Source organism: Mauremys reevesii, linkage group 6 (genome assembly GCF_016161935.1).
Source record: "Mauremys reevesii isolate NIE-2019 linkage group 6, ASM1616193v1, whole genome shotgun sequence".
Lineage (NCBI taxonomy): Eukaryota > Metazoa > Chordata > Testudines > Geoemydidae > Mauremys > Mauremys reevesii.
The window spans coordinates 126,604,179-126,620,734 of NC_052628.1; the positions used below are offsets into that span (position 1 = coordinate 126,604,179).

The 16,556-nt window shown below is 45.3% G+C and overlaps 1 protein-coding gene across 2 annotated transcripts in view; it reads left to right on the plus strand.

Annotated features, from left to right (window-relative positions):
- The first annotated feature begins 1,408 nt into the window (after nt 1–1,408).
- The window catches only part of FSD1L (fibronectin type III and SPRY domain containing 1 like), a 60,980-nt gene continuing 45,832 nt past the window's right edge, over nt 1,409–16,556 (plus strand). For both annotated transcript variants that reach the window (XM_039544019.1, XM_039544020.1), the window contains exons 1-3: nt 1,409–1,581; nt 5,541–5,636; nt 7,501–7,632. In XM_039544019.1, the coding sequence (XP_039399953.1) occupies nt 1,567–1,581; nt 5,541–5,636; nt 7,501–7,632 (243 nt within the window). In that variant the 5' untranslated portion in view covers nt 1,409–1,566. The remainder of the gene's footprint in view (nt 1,582–5,540; nt 5,637–7,500; nt 7,633–16,556) is intronic.

Consider the following 16,556-nt stretch of genomic DNA (forward strand, 5'->3'; position numbering starts at 1 on the left):
TTTTTATTCCGTGGATCAGAAGGCCCTGAAATACTACAAAGCTGGTTTACAAGACACTAAGTATGGCAAACTAAATACATTTCAGGTGTAGGGGAAAAGATCCCTTATGCGTAAAGTTTGACTGCTGTATACAAGACAAAGCACAAAATTGGGTGAAAACCTTAGAAAATGGATACTCATCCTGAAACATTCAGAAATATGGTGATGTTCACAGGTGTACCCACAATTATCATTTCAAAAGCACTGATAATGTGCTTGAGCCTCTCTCAGGCTCAGGGGCTTAAACTTTCAAAAGGAGTTAGTGATTTTTATGTGTCCGACTTGAGATGCCTTATAAAGGCCTGATTTTCAGAAAGTGCTGAGCACCTACTCTCTAGAAATGAGGTCCCTTTGAGGTGTCCCAGCTAGACACACAAAAATAGAGGCAATGCAAAATCCAGTGTTGCCAACTCTTGTGATTTTAGTGTGAGTCTTGGGATATTTGCTGCTTTTCTTAAAGCCCGAGCTCCTATATGCATCTCAGTTTTCACTAAAATAAAATTTAATTTTTTTTAGCCCTCATGGATGTGGAAAAAAACCTTAAAGCCATGAGCCAAGTGTGCCATAGAAGCTCTAAAAGCAAGAGGCAAATAAAAATAACATAAACTATTAAAGATTTTTTTCCTAAATGTCATGATTTTGGGGACCTGACTCATGATTTCTTGAACACCTGGAATTGCTAGCCACTGAAAATCATTGGTCAACTCTGGCCAGGATGAAAATGGCTTGTGCCGCTGAGGGGGTGGCTACAGCATGATACTCACGCCACTGTTGGCCTTTGCCAGGTCAATAACTCCCCCTCCCCTCCCGGCGCTACTCGGGGACTGGGATATGATAGCCCAGGCGTGGCTGGGACTGTGTTGGGTGACCAGGCAGCAAATATGAAACATCAGGCGGGGGGGAGTAAGAGCCTATATAAGAAAAAGACCCCAAAATCAGAACTGCCCCTATAAAATTGGGACATCTGGTCACCCTCGGATGTGCCCGGTTACTGCACTGCACAGAGCATGCGCGCAGCCTAGACGCGAACCTGCGACTCCAGGGCAGCTAGGGCGCCGCATTCCTGCAGCCTGAGAGGCCCACATGCCGACCCCTCCCGCGCCGCCGGGGTGCATCACGCCCACTGCGCAGGCGCCAGCGCTGCAGCTCGCACCTCCGTCTCTCTCGCCTTTCCCCGCCCACCTCGAAGTAGACGTTCCACGTCAGGGACCGAGGGCGGGGGGAAGGGCGTGGCGCCCTGTGAGACAGGCCGGGGAGGAGGCGGTGCCTGGTGGAGGCGTTGCATCTCTATTGGACGAGCAAGGAAGGGGGCGGTGCGTCCTGCCCGGGAAAGGGCGGCCACTGTCGTCGGGCATGGGAAGGGGTTTGTGGGGGACAGGACAGCGCACGCGCGGAGGTGCGGCTGTGGGCGGGGCCGACGCGCGCTGAGGGTGTGAGCGCCGAGTCTCTCTCTCCCGCAGGCGACTTGTGTCAGCGGGCGGGCTGAGCGATCGGGTGTTTTCCGCGCGCGCCTGCGGCAGCCTCGCTATGGAGGCTCAGAAAGTGAGTGAGCGCCCGGCGCCGCCCCCCAACCCTGTGGGTGCGCGGGGGGAGGAGGGGTCCGGCCTCCCCTCCCCCCCGCGGGGTAACGGGCCGCGCCCACTCTCACGCGTGAGCCCCTGAGCGGCCTCCCCGCGGGAGTGGAGCTAGCGGGAGTTGCTGGGGGGGATGCTGAAAGGGAGGGCGTGGGGGCGGGTTGGGGTGACTCGCTCTTCGCCCCACCCAGGCCGCGGGGTGGGTCCGGGGAAGTCGGCGGGTGTGTGTTTGTGGCAGGCTTGGGGGAAGTCAGAGGCTTGTTCTGTTTTCCATGAAAAGCTCTGTGCTGCATGGAAAATCTGAGCTGCAGCCTCAGGAAATGGCTGTGTAAGTGCTGGGTATTGTCAGCGGGGCACTGAGCGTGGCGGAACAAGGCTCGCTTTGAAGCTGCCTTGGGAAGAGAGGGCAGAGTTAGGGTGCCTGGAGCAGGCTGGGTTCTGTGGGAACTGCTGCATTGTGTGTCAGAGTCCTCGAGGCAGGCGGGATGCTGAGGTGGAGCGTAGCTGCACACTAAGTGTAGCTTCCATTAGATATGTCTAACTTAACATCTTCATGGGGGGTGGGGGAGAATCCATCCTTCTGTCTGTACACTCTATATTTATCTTTCTCCTTTGCTGTTTGTCTAACTCTTGTAGGCTTTGGAGAAGGCTTTTTCACAGAGAGGTTGTATGAAAACTGTACAGCTGTATAGTATAGCTGAGAAGAAACTCACCTGGGATGTACTGTGATGGGGAGGGGAGCAGTGTACAGGCCCATCAGTTCCAGGGAAGTAGCAGGGATTTGCCCATATTAATGTAAATATAGGACAATGTTTAGGAAGTGGAAGAAAAATTCTTTTCAGTAACTTAACGTACTGGAAAATGAGCATGCGTAAGAGATAGCTACTAGGAAGAAAATGCTGGGAAAATAGATGGAAACTGTTCTACAATATTGTTCTGATCCTTTGTACAAGAGGGATGTAAAGGGGTTGTGAACCAACAAATGTAAATCTTGAGCTTAACAAAAGACTTAGCATCCTGCATGTTGGGATACTAATTGTATGTTTACAGGTACATGTTATAAAACACCATTGTGGAATAAATCACTCTCTTATTGTGCATTTTGGCCACCAGTAATTAGATTGTTGACATAGATGAACCTGTTTATTGTTGATGTGAAACTGCATTGAAGGGGACAAATTAAACTTCTTGTATGTTTTTAAAATGTGGCCATTGGCCCATGTTTCCCTTCTGTCTCCTTCCTTGCCTGTCCCCCACCCAGGTCTCTGACCTGCAGAGATGTGGCTGGGTTAGGAGACTAGGCTAAGAGGAAAAAGTTAGCGTAGACTCTGCAAGTAATCTTGATCCAACTTTGTGGATCCCTGGCCAGGTGTCTGGAAGGATTTTCCCTGCTGCCTCCTTTAGGACCTCACTTTACTACTGGCAGTAGTCCAGAAATACTGGAACTACTGTTGGCTATGAGTTGTACCTTGACTTTTTGGGGCTTGAAAAATACAGTACATTGTTTGTATTTTAGGAGTGGCTGTGCAAAGGACTTTATTTTAATGTTATCTAGATAGACCTTTGCCTTTAGGTAAATTCAGACTTTTATTGTACATGGCTATAAAATGTTTTTCAAATGGCAAAACCAACAGGATCTAGTAAATCCAATCCTCTTTTGACTTGGGAGTTTTCTGACTCATCCATACTGACAGTTATGCTTATAGGATCTAAGGCTTAGCTGTGGGCTTGATTGACACAAGCACAATTGCTTCTGGTCAGTAGTGAACCAGAAAGCAGCTGGTCAGATTAGACTGTCTGAGGGAATAACTTAAAAACAACTTTGTCCATAATACTCCTATATAATACTTTAACCAATGGGAAAGCTTCTATTCTAAACCAAATGGTAGAAAATATATTCATAACAGTAATTTGAGGGAAATAATGGATCCTGGTATACATCACCATAGCAATTTGTCCTTAGTGAATAGTAATAAAAATTGGCAAGGTCTGGCAACTGTATGCAGTTGCATGTAATTAACTAGAGTAATATTGCATGGTTACCTCCTGCCAACTCTTGATAGGTGTAGAGGTAAACTTACCTTCCAATTTCAAGTTTGGAATCTTTTCCTAAGGGCCTTCTGGCAGGAACCAGGGACTGTAGATAAATTGCTGATTCTTCCACTGAAACACTAATCAGTGATGCTCTCATTAAATAAAATTCTCAGAGTGCAGGTAGGTGGATGCTAGTATAATTCAGTTCTTAGTGTTCTCCATGGCTTTCCTTTCAATATTCTATTGAACTGGATGTTGGCATACCCTCTAGAGACAGTGGACAGCATCCCACCAGTTTTAGTTACCTGAGTGCTATACCTCTAGGTTGATCAGCAGGCTTGTTTCTCGGCAGTTACCCAGTTCATTAGAATTGAACTGGAGAATGACAGAATTGCTTTATTTGTGAGGTCAGAAATAATAAATTTCCTGTGATGAATTTGTAGAATGAATTGAGGATGGGACTAGGAAGAAATGTTAGTTTAAACACAGTTGCTTATATACTAACTTCTGTTGACAGCAAAGCCAAAACACTTAACTTTTAGCCGCCACTTTTACACATTTGATCATATAATTTGTATAGGAGTAGAAAAGACTTCTGAAAATAAGGAAAAACCTGTATACCTTGGTGGAACACCTCTTAGATCAGTGCTTTTCATGTGGCCACAGCCTCCTGGGTGGTGGTATGGGGTGTGTGTGCAGGGAATGGGCAAAGCAGTGGCCCCTCCCAGGGCTGCCAGTAGGGGTTGGCTCCTGTCCCCTTTTGGAGCTACAAATGCTGGAGGAGCAGGCAGGCGGCAGGGTTCGGGCTTCAGATCCGGGGTGGGGGGGCGGCAGGCTCCAGCTGTGTGGTGGTGGGCTCCATCCCCTGGCCCCAGGCTCACTCCCGCCCCCACCTGTTGCCTCCTCTGGCCCCGGGCTCTGGCCGTTTGCTCTGACTCCGAGCTGCAGGGTTTTGGACTCCACCCGTGGGCCCACATGATCCAGCCCCAGCTATGTGGCAGTGACTGCTGGCCCCAAGCTCACCCCCCGGCCCTCCACACACATCGCCCCTGGCTCCCACTGCATCTTCCAGCCCCGGACTCACGGGGCTATGCAGCTGCAGGGCTCCAGTCCCTGGACTCACCACCACATCATCCCTGGCCCAAGCTGCCTCCCTACGCACCTCCCCATCCAGGGCTTAATTTGTCCCCCAGCTTGCCAGGGCTGAGTAAATCTGTTGTGAAAAATATTGGTATATCTGTTAATATCACTTTTCACTTCCTGCTAACTAGCAAGTCTGCTGTGCTGAAAAGTGATCTTAACAAAATACAAATTAGTTTTCACAGAGACTTACTAGCTAGCAAGTCTTAAAAAAATAAGCAAGCAAAAGAAACCCCAACAAAAAGGGACAAGAACATGCAAAACACATTTGTTTCTATTCTATTTAAATCCAGTAAAGAAGAGAGAAAACTGTATGTTATTTTTATTACTGAGTCTGTGGACAAAACCCTACATAAATAACAATGATTTGGACATGTGTATATTTGTTTTTCCTAAAGTTAATTGACTATTTTAGGGAAAATTGTCAAAACGGCCACCAGAAATAGTTGGTGGCCGCACGCTGAGGCCACCAAAAAATTTCTTGTGAGAAACCCCTATCTTAGATCTCCCATCTTTGACTGTTTTGGGCCTTCCTAGCTTTAACAAAACTTTGTCATTTTCGCATTAGGACTTGAATCCGTGTTTGTATTGTCCTTGTGGTGTTGCAGTGGGAAGTGGTGGTAGGCAGGCAAGGTTTTCATTAGGTAATAAATATTGTCTTTGGGGTGGCAAACTATTTAAAATTGCTCACAAGATGTATAATAATCTTTACATAAATACTGAATTCTCTCTTGAATTTCTTTATAATCCCAGGAAGCTCTACAAAGGATTATCTCTACTCTGGCGAACAAAAATGAGGAAATCCAGAACTTTATCGACACACTGAACCATACATTAAAAGGTGTTCAGGTACATGTGTTAATATTATATTCGCAAATGTGATGAAGTTGGGAGGTGGATGTCCAGTTCAGTCAGACTTGAATTATTTATGCTCCCTTAAAAAACCTCTTGGTGTGTAAAGAGGTGCCAATAACTCTTAAAACCAAAAAGGAAATCTGTTGTGGTGTTTTTTCTGTTTGTGTGATTCTATTGAAAGTATAAATTTAAATTCTGAAACTGGAAAATCCCTGTTTTTTTGTGAAATGCTGTGACTGGACTCAGCTATTAGGGAAGAGTCTAAATTACTTTGAAGCTTCTGCCACCTTGTTTGACATGGAAGCTGTGGTAGTTGGAGTTGTGTGTAAACTTTTTTCCTAGTTAAATCCAGCTCACATTCTTCTGAAAAGCCAATATTCATCTGACATGTTGAGATTTCTTTGGTCTGAGCATCAACACTTGTCTTGCTTTTCAGGTTAGTGCTTTTAAATCAGTAAATTGGAGGATGACAGACTGTCAAGGTTGAGTTGATTCTTGTATTATCTACCCCTTCTCTCAGTCTAAAACAAGGATTAATTATTTTCTAATTTCTCTACTGCCTGATGCTTATACCTCTGTACAGTGCTCTTTGCTCAGCATTGATATGCACGCGTCTGACGAAGTGGGTGTTCACCCACGAAAGCTCATGCTCCAATACTTCTGTTAGTCTATAAGGTACCACAGGACTCTCTTTGGTGCTTTTTGTAATACTGTAAATCTAAAAGCTAGTTTCTTAAGCAGGGGCAAATAAAACCAATTGCTGTTCATAGAACTAAGTAATTTCTATTTTAAAAAAATTTTTTTTGTGAACAACTAGTCGTCTGTGTAATGAGAGCTTGAGACTCATGAAAATGAGGGGCTTGTATTATTGGATAAGTAATGGTCACACATACCTGTGTGCTGTGCAGGATTCTGTATGTAGCTTTGCTGACATAACCAGCTGGTGGCCAGTAATACTCTAAATTCTCTAGTCTGCTTGACAGGTTTCAGAGTGGTACTGTGTTAGTCTGTATCAGCAAAAACAATGAGGAGTCCTTGTGGCACCTTAGAGACTAACAAATTTATTTGGACATAAGCTTTCATGGGCTAGAACCCACTTCATCAGATGCATAAAGTGAAAACTACAGTTTGCAATTAATTCCAGTTCTGCAGCTTCACGTTAGAGTCAGTTTTTGAAGTGGTTGTCTTTTTGTTGTTGAAGAATTGCCATTTTTAGGTCTGTTATTGAGTGACTAGAGAGATTGAAGTGTTCTCCTACTGGTTTTTGAATGTTATGATTCCCGATGTCTGGAATTAATTTGCAAACTGGATACCATCAGATTAGGCCTGAATAAAGACTGGGAGTGGTTGGGTCATTACAAAACCTAAACTTAATTTCCCCAATACTAATTTCTCCCTGCTGGTACTCACACCTTCTTGTCAACTGTCTGTAATGGGCCACTCTTACCACTTCAAAAGTTATTTTTCCTTCCTTGGTATCCTGCTGTTAATTGATTTATCTCGTTAGACTGACCTCACACTTGGTAAAGCAACCCCCATCCTTTCATGTATTTATACCTGCACCTGTATTTTTTTCACTTCATGCATCTGATGAAGTGGGTTCTAGCCCATGAAAGCTTATGCCCAAATAAATTTTAGTCTCTAAGGTGCCACAAGGACTCCTCATTGTTTTAGCCTGCTTGAGAGGCCCACCATACCAAACTGCATTGTGGCTAGCAAATTTTCATGGGATGGGGGAGCATGATGACATGCAGAGTGATCACTGCAAATTGTAGTGTGTGGGGGAGCTTTCACTCTGGAAGACTGATCTTCATCACTGTTCTTGCACAACTGAAACACAATTACAATTCTCTCTTAGGCTAATTCTTCTAATGTAATTGCTGAGCTGGATGAGGAATTTGATGGTCTGTATGCTATACTGGATGAGATGAAGGAAAGTATGACCAACAGTATTAAGCAAGAACAAGCTCATAAATCTCAAGAGCTACAGGTAATTACATACATCTGAAAGCTTTTGCAGTACTAAGGATGTAATTCTTGACAAATTAGCTAGTTTCAGTCTTAACGCAAAATGATTTTGCAGCATGTATTGATAACAAGTATGTTTACTCCTAGCTAAGGTGTGTGTTCTATCTTAAGTATTTACGTGGCTTCCATTGCATGAGTTCCTCAAATTTTTAAATATATTTAACTCACAGGGATATTGAGTATAAGGAAGTGCCGTTATCCCCCATTTTACTGATGGAACTGAGGCACAGAGAAACTAAGTGACATGTCCAGGGCCACACAGGCAGATTGTAACAGACCTGAGAATCAAACCCAGGTCTCAAGTCCTAGGCTAGCACCTACTTATTGAGCCATACTTTCTCCTCCTTGCTCTTAACTACTTATGTGTAATCTGCTTTCCACTGGAAAAGTATGAGGTACTTGTTGCTACACAATTCCCAGTACGTATGGTTATTTTCTGAAGTGTTGAATTACTAAATTTGATATAAGAACAGGTATTACAATTTTACACACCGTGTAGGGGAATATTTTTGGGAGTGTGAAGAAATATGAACAAAATAACTGACTTTCTGAACTGGATATCAACTTTGGATTTTCTCCAATAGTTTCACTGATAAAGTATATTTTTTGGAAAGGTAAACATCGGCATGTGTTGCAAGGGACTATGAATGTCATTTTTTTAATTGCTGTTCCTCTAGTTAAAAAAATATATTGGTGTTTAACATTGGAGTCCTCCTTAAAGTAATTTCCATGTGGATGGAATGGCATCCTTATTTTCCTTTATTTAGAAAATGTCTGCCTTTCCTCTTCACCTTCCCACTCTGAAAGGCTTCCCTCCCCTTATTCCTTGCTGCTGCCTTTTTTTTTTTTTTTTAAGTTCTAGGGGGTATGTCTACACTATGAAATTAGGTCGAATTTATAGAAGTTGTTCTTTCAGAAATCGTTTTTATACAGTCGATTGTGTCCCCACAAAAAATGCTGTAAGTGCATTAAGTCGGCAAACTGTGTCCACAGTACCGAGGCTAGTGTCGACTTCCAGAGTGTTGCACTGTGGGTAGCTTTCCCACAGTCTCCGCCATCCATTGGAATTCTGGGTTGAGATTCCCAGTGCCTGATGGGGCAAAAAGTGTCGCGGGTGATTCTGGGTACATGTCATCAGCCCCCCTTCCCCCGTGAAAGCAATGGCAGACAATCGTTTTGTGCCTTTTTTCCTGGATTATCTGTGCAGACGCCATACCACGGCAAGCATGGAGCCCGCGCAGCTGACCATCACCGTAAGTCTCCTGGGTGCTGGCAGCCGTGGGACTGCATTGCTACACAGCAGCAGCTCATTGCCTTTTGGCAGCAGACGGTGCGTTACGACTGGTAGCCGTTGTCGTATTCCTGGGTGCTCTTTTAACCGACCTTGGTGAGGTCAGTCGGGGCACCTGGGCAGACATAGGAATGACCTGGCTGAGTCACTCCCATCTTCTGCCAAGCACCCAGGAGCTGACGATGACTAGCAGTTGAACGGCACTGTCTGCTGCCACCCTAAAGATAGATGGAATGGATCAAAACAAGAAATAGACCCAATTTGTGTTGTATTCTTTTGCTTCCTCCCTCTGTGAAATCAATGGCCTGCTAAACCCAGGGTTTTGAGTTCGATCCTTGAGGGGGCCATTCTCTGTGACAATTGTTTGTGTTTCTCCTTGATGCAAAGCCACCCCCTTTGTGGACTGTAATTCCCTGTAAGCCATGTCATCAGTCGCCCCTCCCCAGAGCAACGGCAGACAATCATTTCGCGCCTTTTTTCAGCCCAGGTGCCATAGCACTGGGATCATGGAGCTTGCTCGGATCACCATGGCAATTATGAGCACTGTAAACACCATGTGCATTATCCTGAAGTATATGCAGAACCTGCCAAAGCAAAACCAGGCGAGGAGGCGACAGCAGCATGGTGACGAGAGTGATGAGGACATAGACATGGACATAGACTTCTCGCAAAGTACGGGCCCCGGCAGTGTGCACATCATGGTGTTAATGGGGCGGGTTCATGCTGTGGAATACCGCTTCTGGGCCTGGGAAACAAGCACAGATTGGTGGGACCACATAGTGTTGCAGGTCTGGGACGATTTCCAGTGGCTGCAAAACTTTCGCATGCGTAAGGGCACTTTCATGGAACTTTGACTTGCTTTCCCCTACCTTGAAGCACCAGAATACCAAAATGAGAGCAGCCCTCACAGTTGAGAGGCGATAGCCCCGTGGAAGCTTGCAATGCCAGACAGCTACTGGTCGGGCATCAATTTAGAGTGGGCAAATCTACTGTGGGGGCTGCTGTGATCCAAGTAGCCCACGCGATAAAAGATCTGCTGATATCAAGGGTAGTAACTCTGGGAAATGTTTAGGTCATTGGCTTTGCTGCAGTGGGATTCCCTAACTGGTGAGGCAATAGATGGAACCCATATCCCTATCTTGGCACCGGAGCATCAAGCCAGCGAGTACATAAACCGCAAGGGGTACTTTTCAATGCTGCTGGATCACAAGGGATGTTTCACCAACATCAACGTGGGATGGCTGGAAAAGGTACATGACGCTCGCATCTTCAGGAACTCTGGGTTGTTTCAAAAGCTGCAGGAAGGGACTTTCTTCCCAGACCAGAAAATAACAGTTGGGGATGTTGAAATGCCTATAGTTATCCTTGGGGACCTAGCCTACCCCTTAATGCCATGGCTCATGAACAACTCCTGCCTACTGTCCAGGCTGCCTGTGTATGGCTTCAACTATAGGCTGAGCAAGTGCAGAATGGTGGTAGAATGTGCATTTTACTGACTCGGATAGACCTCAGCAAAATCAATATTCCCATTGTTATTACTGCTTGCTGTGCGCTCCACAATATCTGTGAGAGTAAGGGGGAGACATTTATGGCGAGGTGGGAGGTTGAGGCAAATCGCCTGGCAGCCAGACACCAGGGCGGTAAGAAGAGTACAGGAGGCCGTGGTATGCATCAGAGAAGCTTTGAAAACCAGTTTCATGACTGGCCAGGCTACGGTGTGAAAGTTCTGTTTGTTTCTCCTTGATGGGGGGCCGCCCCCCCCAGTTCACTCTACTTCCCTGTAAGCTAGCCACCCTCCCCTCCTCCCTTCGATCACCGCTTGCAGAGGTAATAAAGTGATTGTTGCTTCACATTCATGCATTCTTTATTAATTCATCCCATAAATAGGGGGAAAACTGCCAAGGTAGCCTGGGACGGGTGGGGGAGGAGGGTGGATGAGGGGAAGAGGAAAGAACAAGGACACTGCACTTCAAAACTTATTGAAGGCCAGCCTTCTGTTGCTTGGGCAGCCCTCTGGGGTGGAGTGGCTGGAGGGGCCCCCCACCTCCATCGTGTTCTTGGGCATCTGGGTGAGGAGGAAATGAAACTTGGGGAGGAGGGCGGTTGATTACATAGGGGCTGTAGTGGCGGTCTGTGCGCCTGCTGCTTTTCCTGCAGCTCAACCATACGCTGGAGCATATGAGTTTGATCTTCCAGCAGCCTGAGCATCGACTCTTGCCTTCTGTCAGCAAGCTGACGCCACTTACTCTCTTCCGCCTGCTACCTCTCCTTGTGTTCATATTGTGCTTTCCTGCACTCTGATGTTGTCTGCCTCCACGCATTCTGCTGTGCTCTGTCAGTGTGGGAGGACAGCCGGAGCTCAGAGAACACTTCATCTCAAGTGCGTTTTTTTTTGCCTTCTAATCTTCACTCTCTGTGAAGGAGAAACATTTGTAGCTGGTGTAGGAAAAGGGAGAGGGGTTAAAGACACATTTTAGAGAAAAATGGGTACACTTTCACGTTAAACCTTGCTGTTCACATTACACAGCACATGTGCTTTCGATACAAGGTCACATTTTGCCTCTTGTATTGAGGGCCTGCTGGTTTGGTGTGAGATCACTCATGCTTCACCCCTTCTTTCACCGAGTGGCCAACAGCGGGGAACATTTCTGTTCAGCCACAGCCAAACAGCCGAGCAGAAACGGGCATCTCTGAATGTTCCCTTAATAAAAGCACCCTATTTCAACAAGGTGACCATGAATGATATCTCTCTCTCCTGAGGATAACACAGTGAGATAAAGAACGGATGTTTGAATGCCAGCAAAAACCGGGATCATACACTGCCATGCTTTGTTATGCAATGATTCCCGACTACGTGCTACCTGTATAATACTTTTGGAGATGTCCCTGGAGGATTTCTGCTCTATCCCCATACGTGTTAACAGACTTTTCCAGTAACTGTACTGGCTGCGAATGCCAGGACAAATTGATCATTAAACATATTTGCTTTTAAACCATGTGTAATATTTACAAAGGTACACTTACCAGAAGTCCCTTCTCTGCCTTCAGGGTCCGGGAGCCTGCCTTGGGTGGGTTCGGGGGTTACTGGCTCTAGGTCCAGGATGAAAATCATATCTTGGTTGTTGGGGAAAACAGCTTACAGCAAGGAAGTGGAGAAACCATCTTCAATCTCTTCATCATCTTCCTCGTCCCCAAAACCCGCTTCCGTGTAGCCTGATTCTCCATTGACTGAGTTGGGGTAGTGGTGGCTGCACCCCCTAGCATGGCATGCAGCTCATCATAGAAGCGGCATGATCCGGAGCGGCCGTTTGCCTCTCTGGTTTTGTGGTAGTCTTGCCTTAGCTCCTTAAGTTTCATGCGGCACTGCTGTGCGTCCCTGTTATAGCCTCTGTCCTTCATGCCCTTTGACACTTTTACTAATGTTTTGGCATTTTGTTTACTGGAACAGAGTTCAGCTAGCACAGATTCGTCTCCCCATAGGGTGAGCGGATCCTGTACCTCCTGTTCGGTCCATGCTGGAGCTCTTTTGCAATCCTGGGACTCCATCATGGTCACCTCTGCTGAAGAGATCTGCACTCACCTGCACCTTGCCACACTGTCTAAACAGGAAATGAGATTCAAAAGTTTGCGGGCCTTTTCCTGTCTACCTGGCCAGTGCATCTAAGTTGAGAGCGCTGTCCAGAGCGGTCACAATGGAGCACTCCGGGATAGCTCCTGGAGGCCAATACCGTCATTGCATCCACGCTACCCCAAATTCGACCCAGCAAGGCTGATTTCAGCGTTAATCCCCTCGTCAGAGGTGGAGTAAAGAAATAGATTTAAAGAGCCCTTAAGTCGGGGAAAAAAGGGCTTCATCGTGTGGACGGGTCCAGGCTTAAATCGAGGTAACGCTGCTAAATTCGACCTAAAATTGTTGTGTAGACCAGGCCCTAGACTGTGGTTCTCAGAACAGATTTCTATGGCTCCTGTAGGGGCCTGTTCACTGGTAATATTTGTATTCAAAGGTTTGGCAGCAAAACTTGGGTTAAATTTTACAAAACAGATTCCAGAGTACACAGGAAAGACACATTTTTCTAGTTTTATTCTTTAGCACTGCTATGAAGTAATGGGGCTGGAAGACCATTGTGGGTATTGAGATGCAAATGAGCACATCAACCCCTCAACTTTTGTTCCAGAATTCCTGCAAATAGACTCCGACTAAGGCACTTGATCTGCTTTCTTGTCTTTATTCATTATACTCTCCTAGCTCCCTCACAGCACTGCTGGTGTTGGAGCTCTGAGAACAAGCCGAGAGGTTTTGACATGCAGGTTTTTCCTATGTCCTTTTCAAGCAAGAACTGTACATTTCATACCAAATAGAAGAGCTAGTATTGTCATTCACATTTTTAGTCTTAAAATACATTGTTAGGCTCTTGACTGGAACTTGGGTAACTAATTACATTTATGCAGTGTTTGAGAACAAAGGGTTTTGAAACTGGCCTGGCTGACGCTGTTTTAGAAAGAGGCAAGTTCTTTATTGTGCAAACTTTTTAGCTTGCTACTCGAGGCTTTTAAGGTCATAGACTAACATTTACTCACTGTACAGCATGAGCAGATCTATTTGGCGCTTAACTCTGCCAGAGACTTCCTGTAGAACCTTAGGCAAGTCACTTTTCTGTGCATCAGATTCCTGTCTTAAAAAATGGGGATAATCCTCATTACTTCGCATGTGTGGGTGAAATCACTAATGTTTGTAAGGTGTTCAATATTTTAATGGTTGGGGTGGGGTAGCTGTGGGAGCAAACAGCATGTATACCTGATAGGAATTCTGGTATTTAATCAGACCAGTGCTTTATTTAGACATGTATCATGTCTGATAGTGGCCAGTACCAGTTGCCTCAAAGGAAGGTGCAAGAAATCCCTAACGGTGGACTGTCATTGCTCAGATCATGATCTGAAGCAGTTCTAATCATACCATATAGAAAACTTAAATTAAGGATCTTAATTTCATGACCTAACAGAGGGCTTGACATTCTAAAAGCTTGTCTGTCAGTGTTGTACAATTGAACCGACAACTGTTACCTGAAACCTATGTATTGTATGACGGCACTGCCACTTCTTGAAATTAGAAGGAAAAAAGACGGCCCGTGGTATGTTACTGGTGACTGAATGCTTTCAGGTTTTGTCAGCTTGCCTTTCAGGGTAGGTTGTTCTAGATCCCAGCCCTGTAAATGTTTATTTGCTTTGTCTTCAAATTTGATCACCTTCAATGTCTCATGATTTGAGGAATCCCATGATAACGTCTTTGGAGGGGGATGAAGAGGAGTTGGGATTCAGAATAGAACTGCACTTTATGAATCTCCAAATGTCTATGAAAGCAGATAAAGGATTGTATTGACTCTTCTGGATGTACCTTCATTGATCGAGTTGTTAGTCAAGACCGCATGCTGGACTCCCTGTTGGCTAACAGTGCACTATATAGGTCAACTGTACAAAAGTACAGCTGAAATAATGAAGCTTAGTCTAGGGCAGCAATTCTCAAACTTTAGCAACCTGAGGACCCCCATCGTGATCTAAAAATTTTCAGACCCCCAAGCCCCCGTCCTAGGCCCCATCTACGCTCTTTCTCCCCCCCCCCCCTTCCCTCCCAGTGCCTCCTGCATGCCACTGAGCAGCTGTTACCTAGTGTGCAGGAGACACTGGGAGGAAGGGGTGGGGGGAGTTGAGTTGATCAGCAGGGTCCGTGGACCTCCTGGAGTACCCTCACGGACCCCCAGGGCTCCGCAGATCCCAGTTTGAGAAACGCTGGTCTAGGGTATATTAACTGGGTGTGACTCTTCATTGGCATTGAGGAAGCAATATCCTCTAATTTTACTGTCACCAGGGAGTGTTTGTGCTGTATCTACACAGGCAGCCTTCCTGATACTGTCTGGATTGGAAAACTACCTATTCCAGCCTTTAAATGGGAAGAACTTGTAAGTTGTACAGTCGTGGTTGTATAATGATTGGTAGATTTATTACGAATAAAACTGCTGATGTTGGTATGTGAGTGATTTAATTTAACTCTCTTCTAAAGTTGATGCCATCTCACAAGAATATTGAACTCCTCTATAGGCCCAGGCTTAAAACTGGAACTGCAAGGCTGGAAGAAACACTGCTTATTTGTAGGGCAATCTATCCTAATTACGCTTGTTTTCAACTGACATGTCTCCTTCCGTTCCCAAATACTGATGCATCCATCTGGAATGCTAATACTAGTGTCTGGTTGCTGTGTCTTGGCAAACTGTTTAGAGATGCCCTTAGCTAGACACTGCTATTGTTGAGATGTCTGCTTTTATGGCAATATTATGCAATGTTGTGCATTGTATGTCAAAGCTGATATATCCAACAGTCACATGTGGGTCAGTGGCAGAAGCTGACTGACTGGAAGGAGGTTTGCATTAATCTAGCATGTTTCAGAAATCGCAGAAAATTGATGTAAACGTTGAGGTCTCAAACAATCTTTCTGCTGCTAAAGACAGTTACTTAGATCCTAAATTATTTTTAGGTGAGACTATTAAACCAACAAACCAAAAAACCTCTAGATGGATTCAACCGCTCACTGAACATCGATCTGCAAGTTCTATATTGTGCAAATTTTTTGGTTTGCTACTGGAAGCTATTCAGGAAAGAGACTTACATTTATTTTCTAAACAGTGTCAGCAGATCTATTGGGCACTTGCATTGCTGTATCCCTAGATCTCCAAGGTGAGTAAGTAGCACTTTACAGAGGGAGAAATTGATGCAGATTAAATGACCTCCACTGCAACAAGTTGATGGCAGAGCTGGGACGAAACCTACATCTCCTGTGCCGTACTCTTCGGCCTGCAGTTAAGATGTTGTACACAATACCCCTTCAAATGTAACTTAGTATCTCAATAACACTGAACTAAAATTAAAACTGGAAAGCATGGTTCAAGCCATACTGAAAGGTTTTTAACCATATCTGCAACATACGCTTTAATTTATTTGGTGCACACTCTGTAAAATGCTTACGATTTTTAGTATGGTGAAAGCAGTAAGCTGCAGTGTATACATCCATCGGGCTTTACGGGTGCCATCTAACAAATTATTTGCTCCTTAGTTTCATAGGGCATAGTACTCATCCTTAAATTTCAGCCCTAGAAACTTGTTTAGCTAAGATGTGTCCTGCCAAGAAGGATGCCAAAGCCTTCGGGTGGCAGAGCTGATACTTAGTAACATTTATAGTGCAGCTGGGGTGAATGTCAAAATTCTGCACTTACTCGGCCTATAGCTGACAATGAGAATCTGTGACAAGCAGTAGGATAGAGGCACAGGCAGGACTGAATCTCCATTTGTGTGTGGGCCTTTGGTTGACACTGGTAAAATACAAAATGTCCCAGGATATGTATGTTGGGGGACAGTTCTAAACGGCAGCTTTAATTTTTTTTATTTGCAGCAAAATGTAGAGGTCTAAGTATCTGATTGTGATCCCAGGTAGCAAGGGGGTGGGCGTGACCACGCGGTGCTGCTGACTGGGAGAGCAGCCTGAGGCAGAAGCCTCCAGCTGCCATGATATTCCAGGCAGGACTGAATCTTCATTAGACAAAACTTGA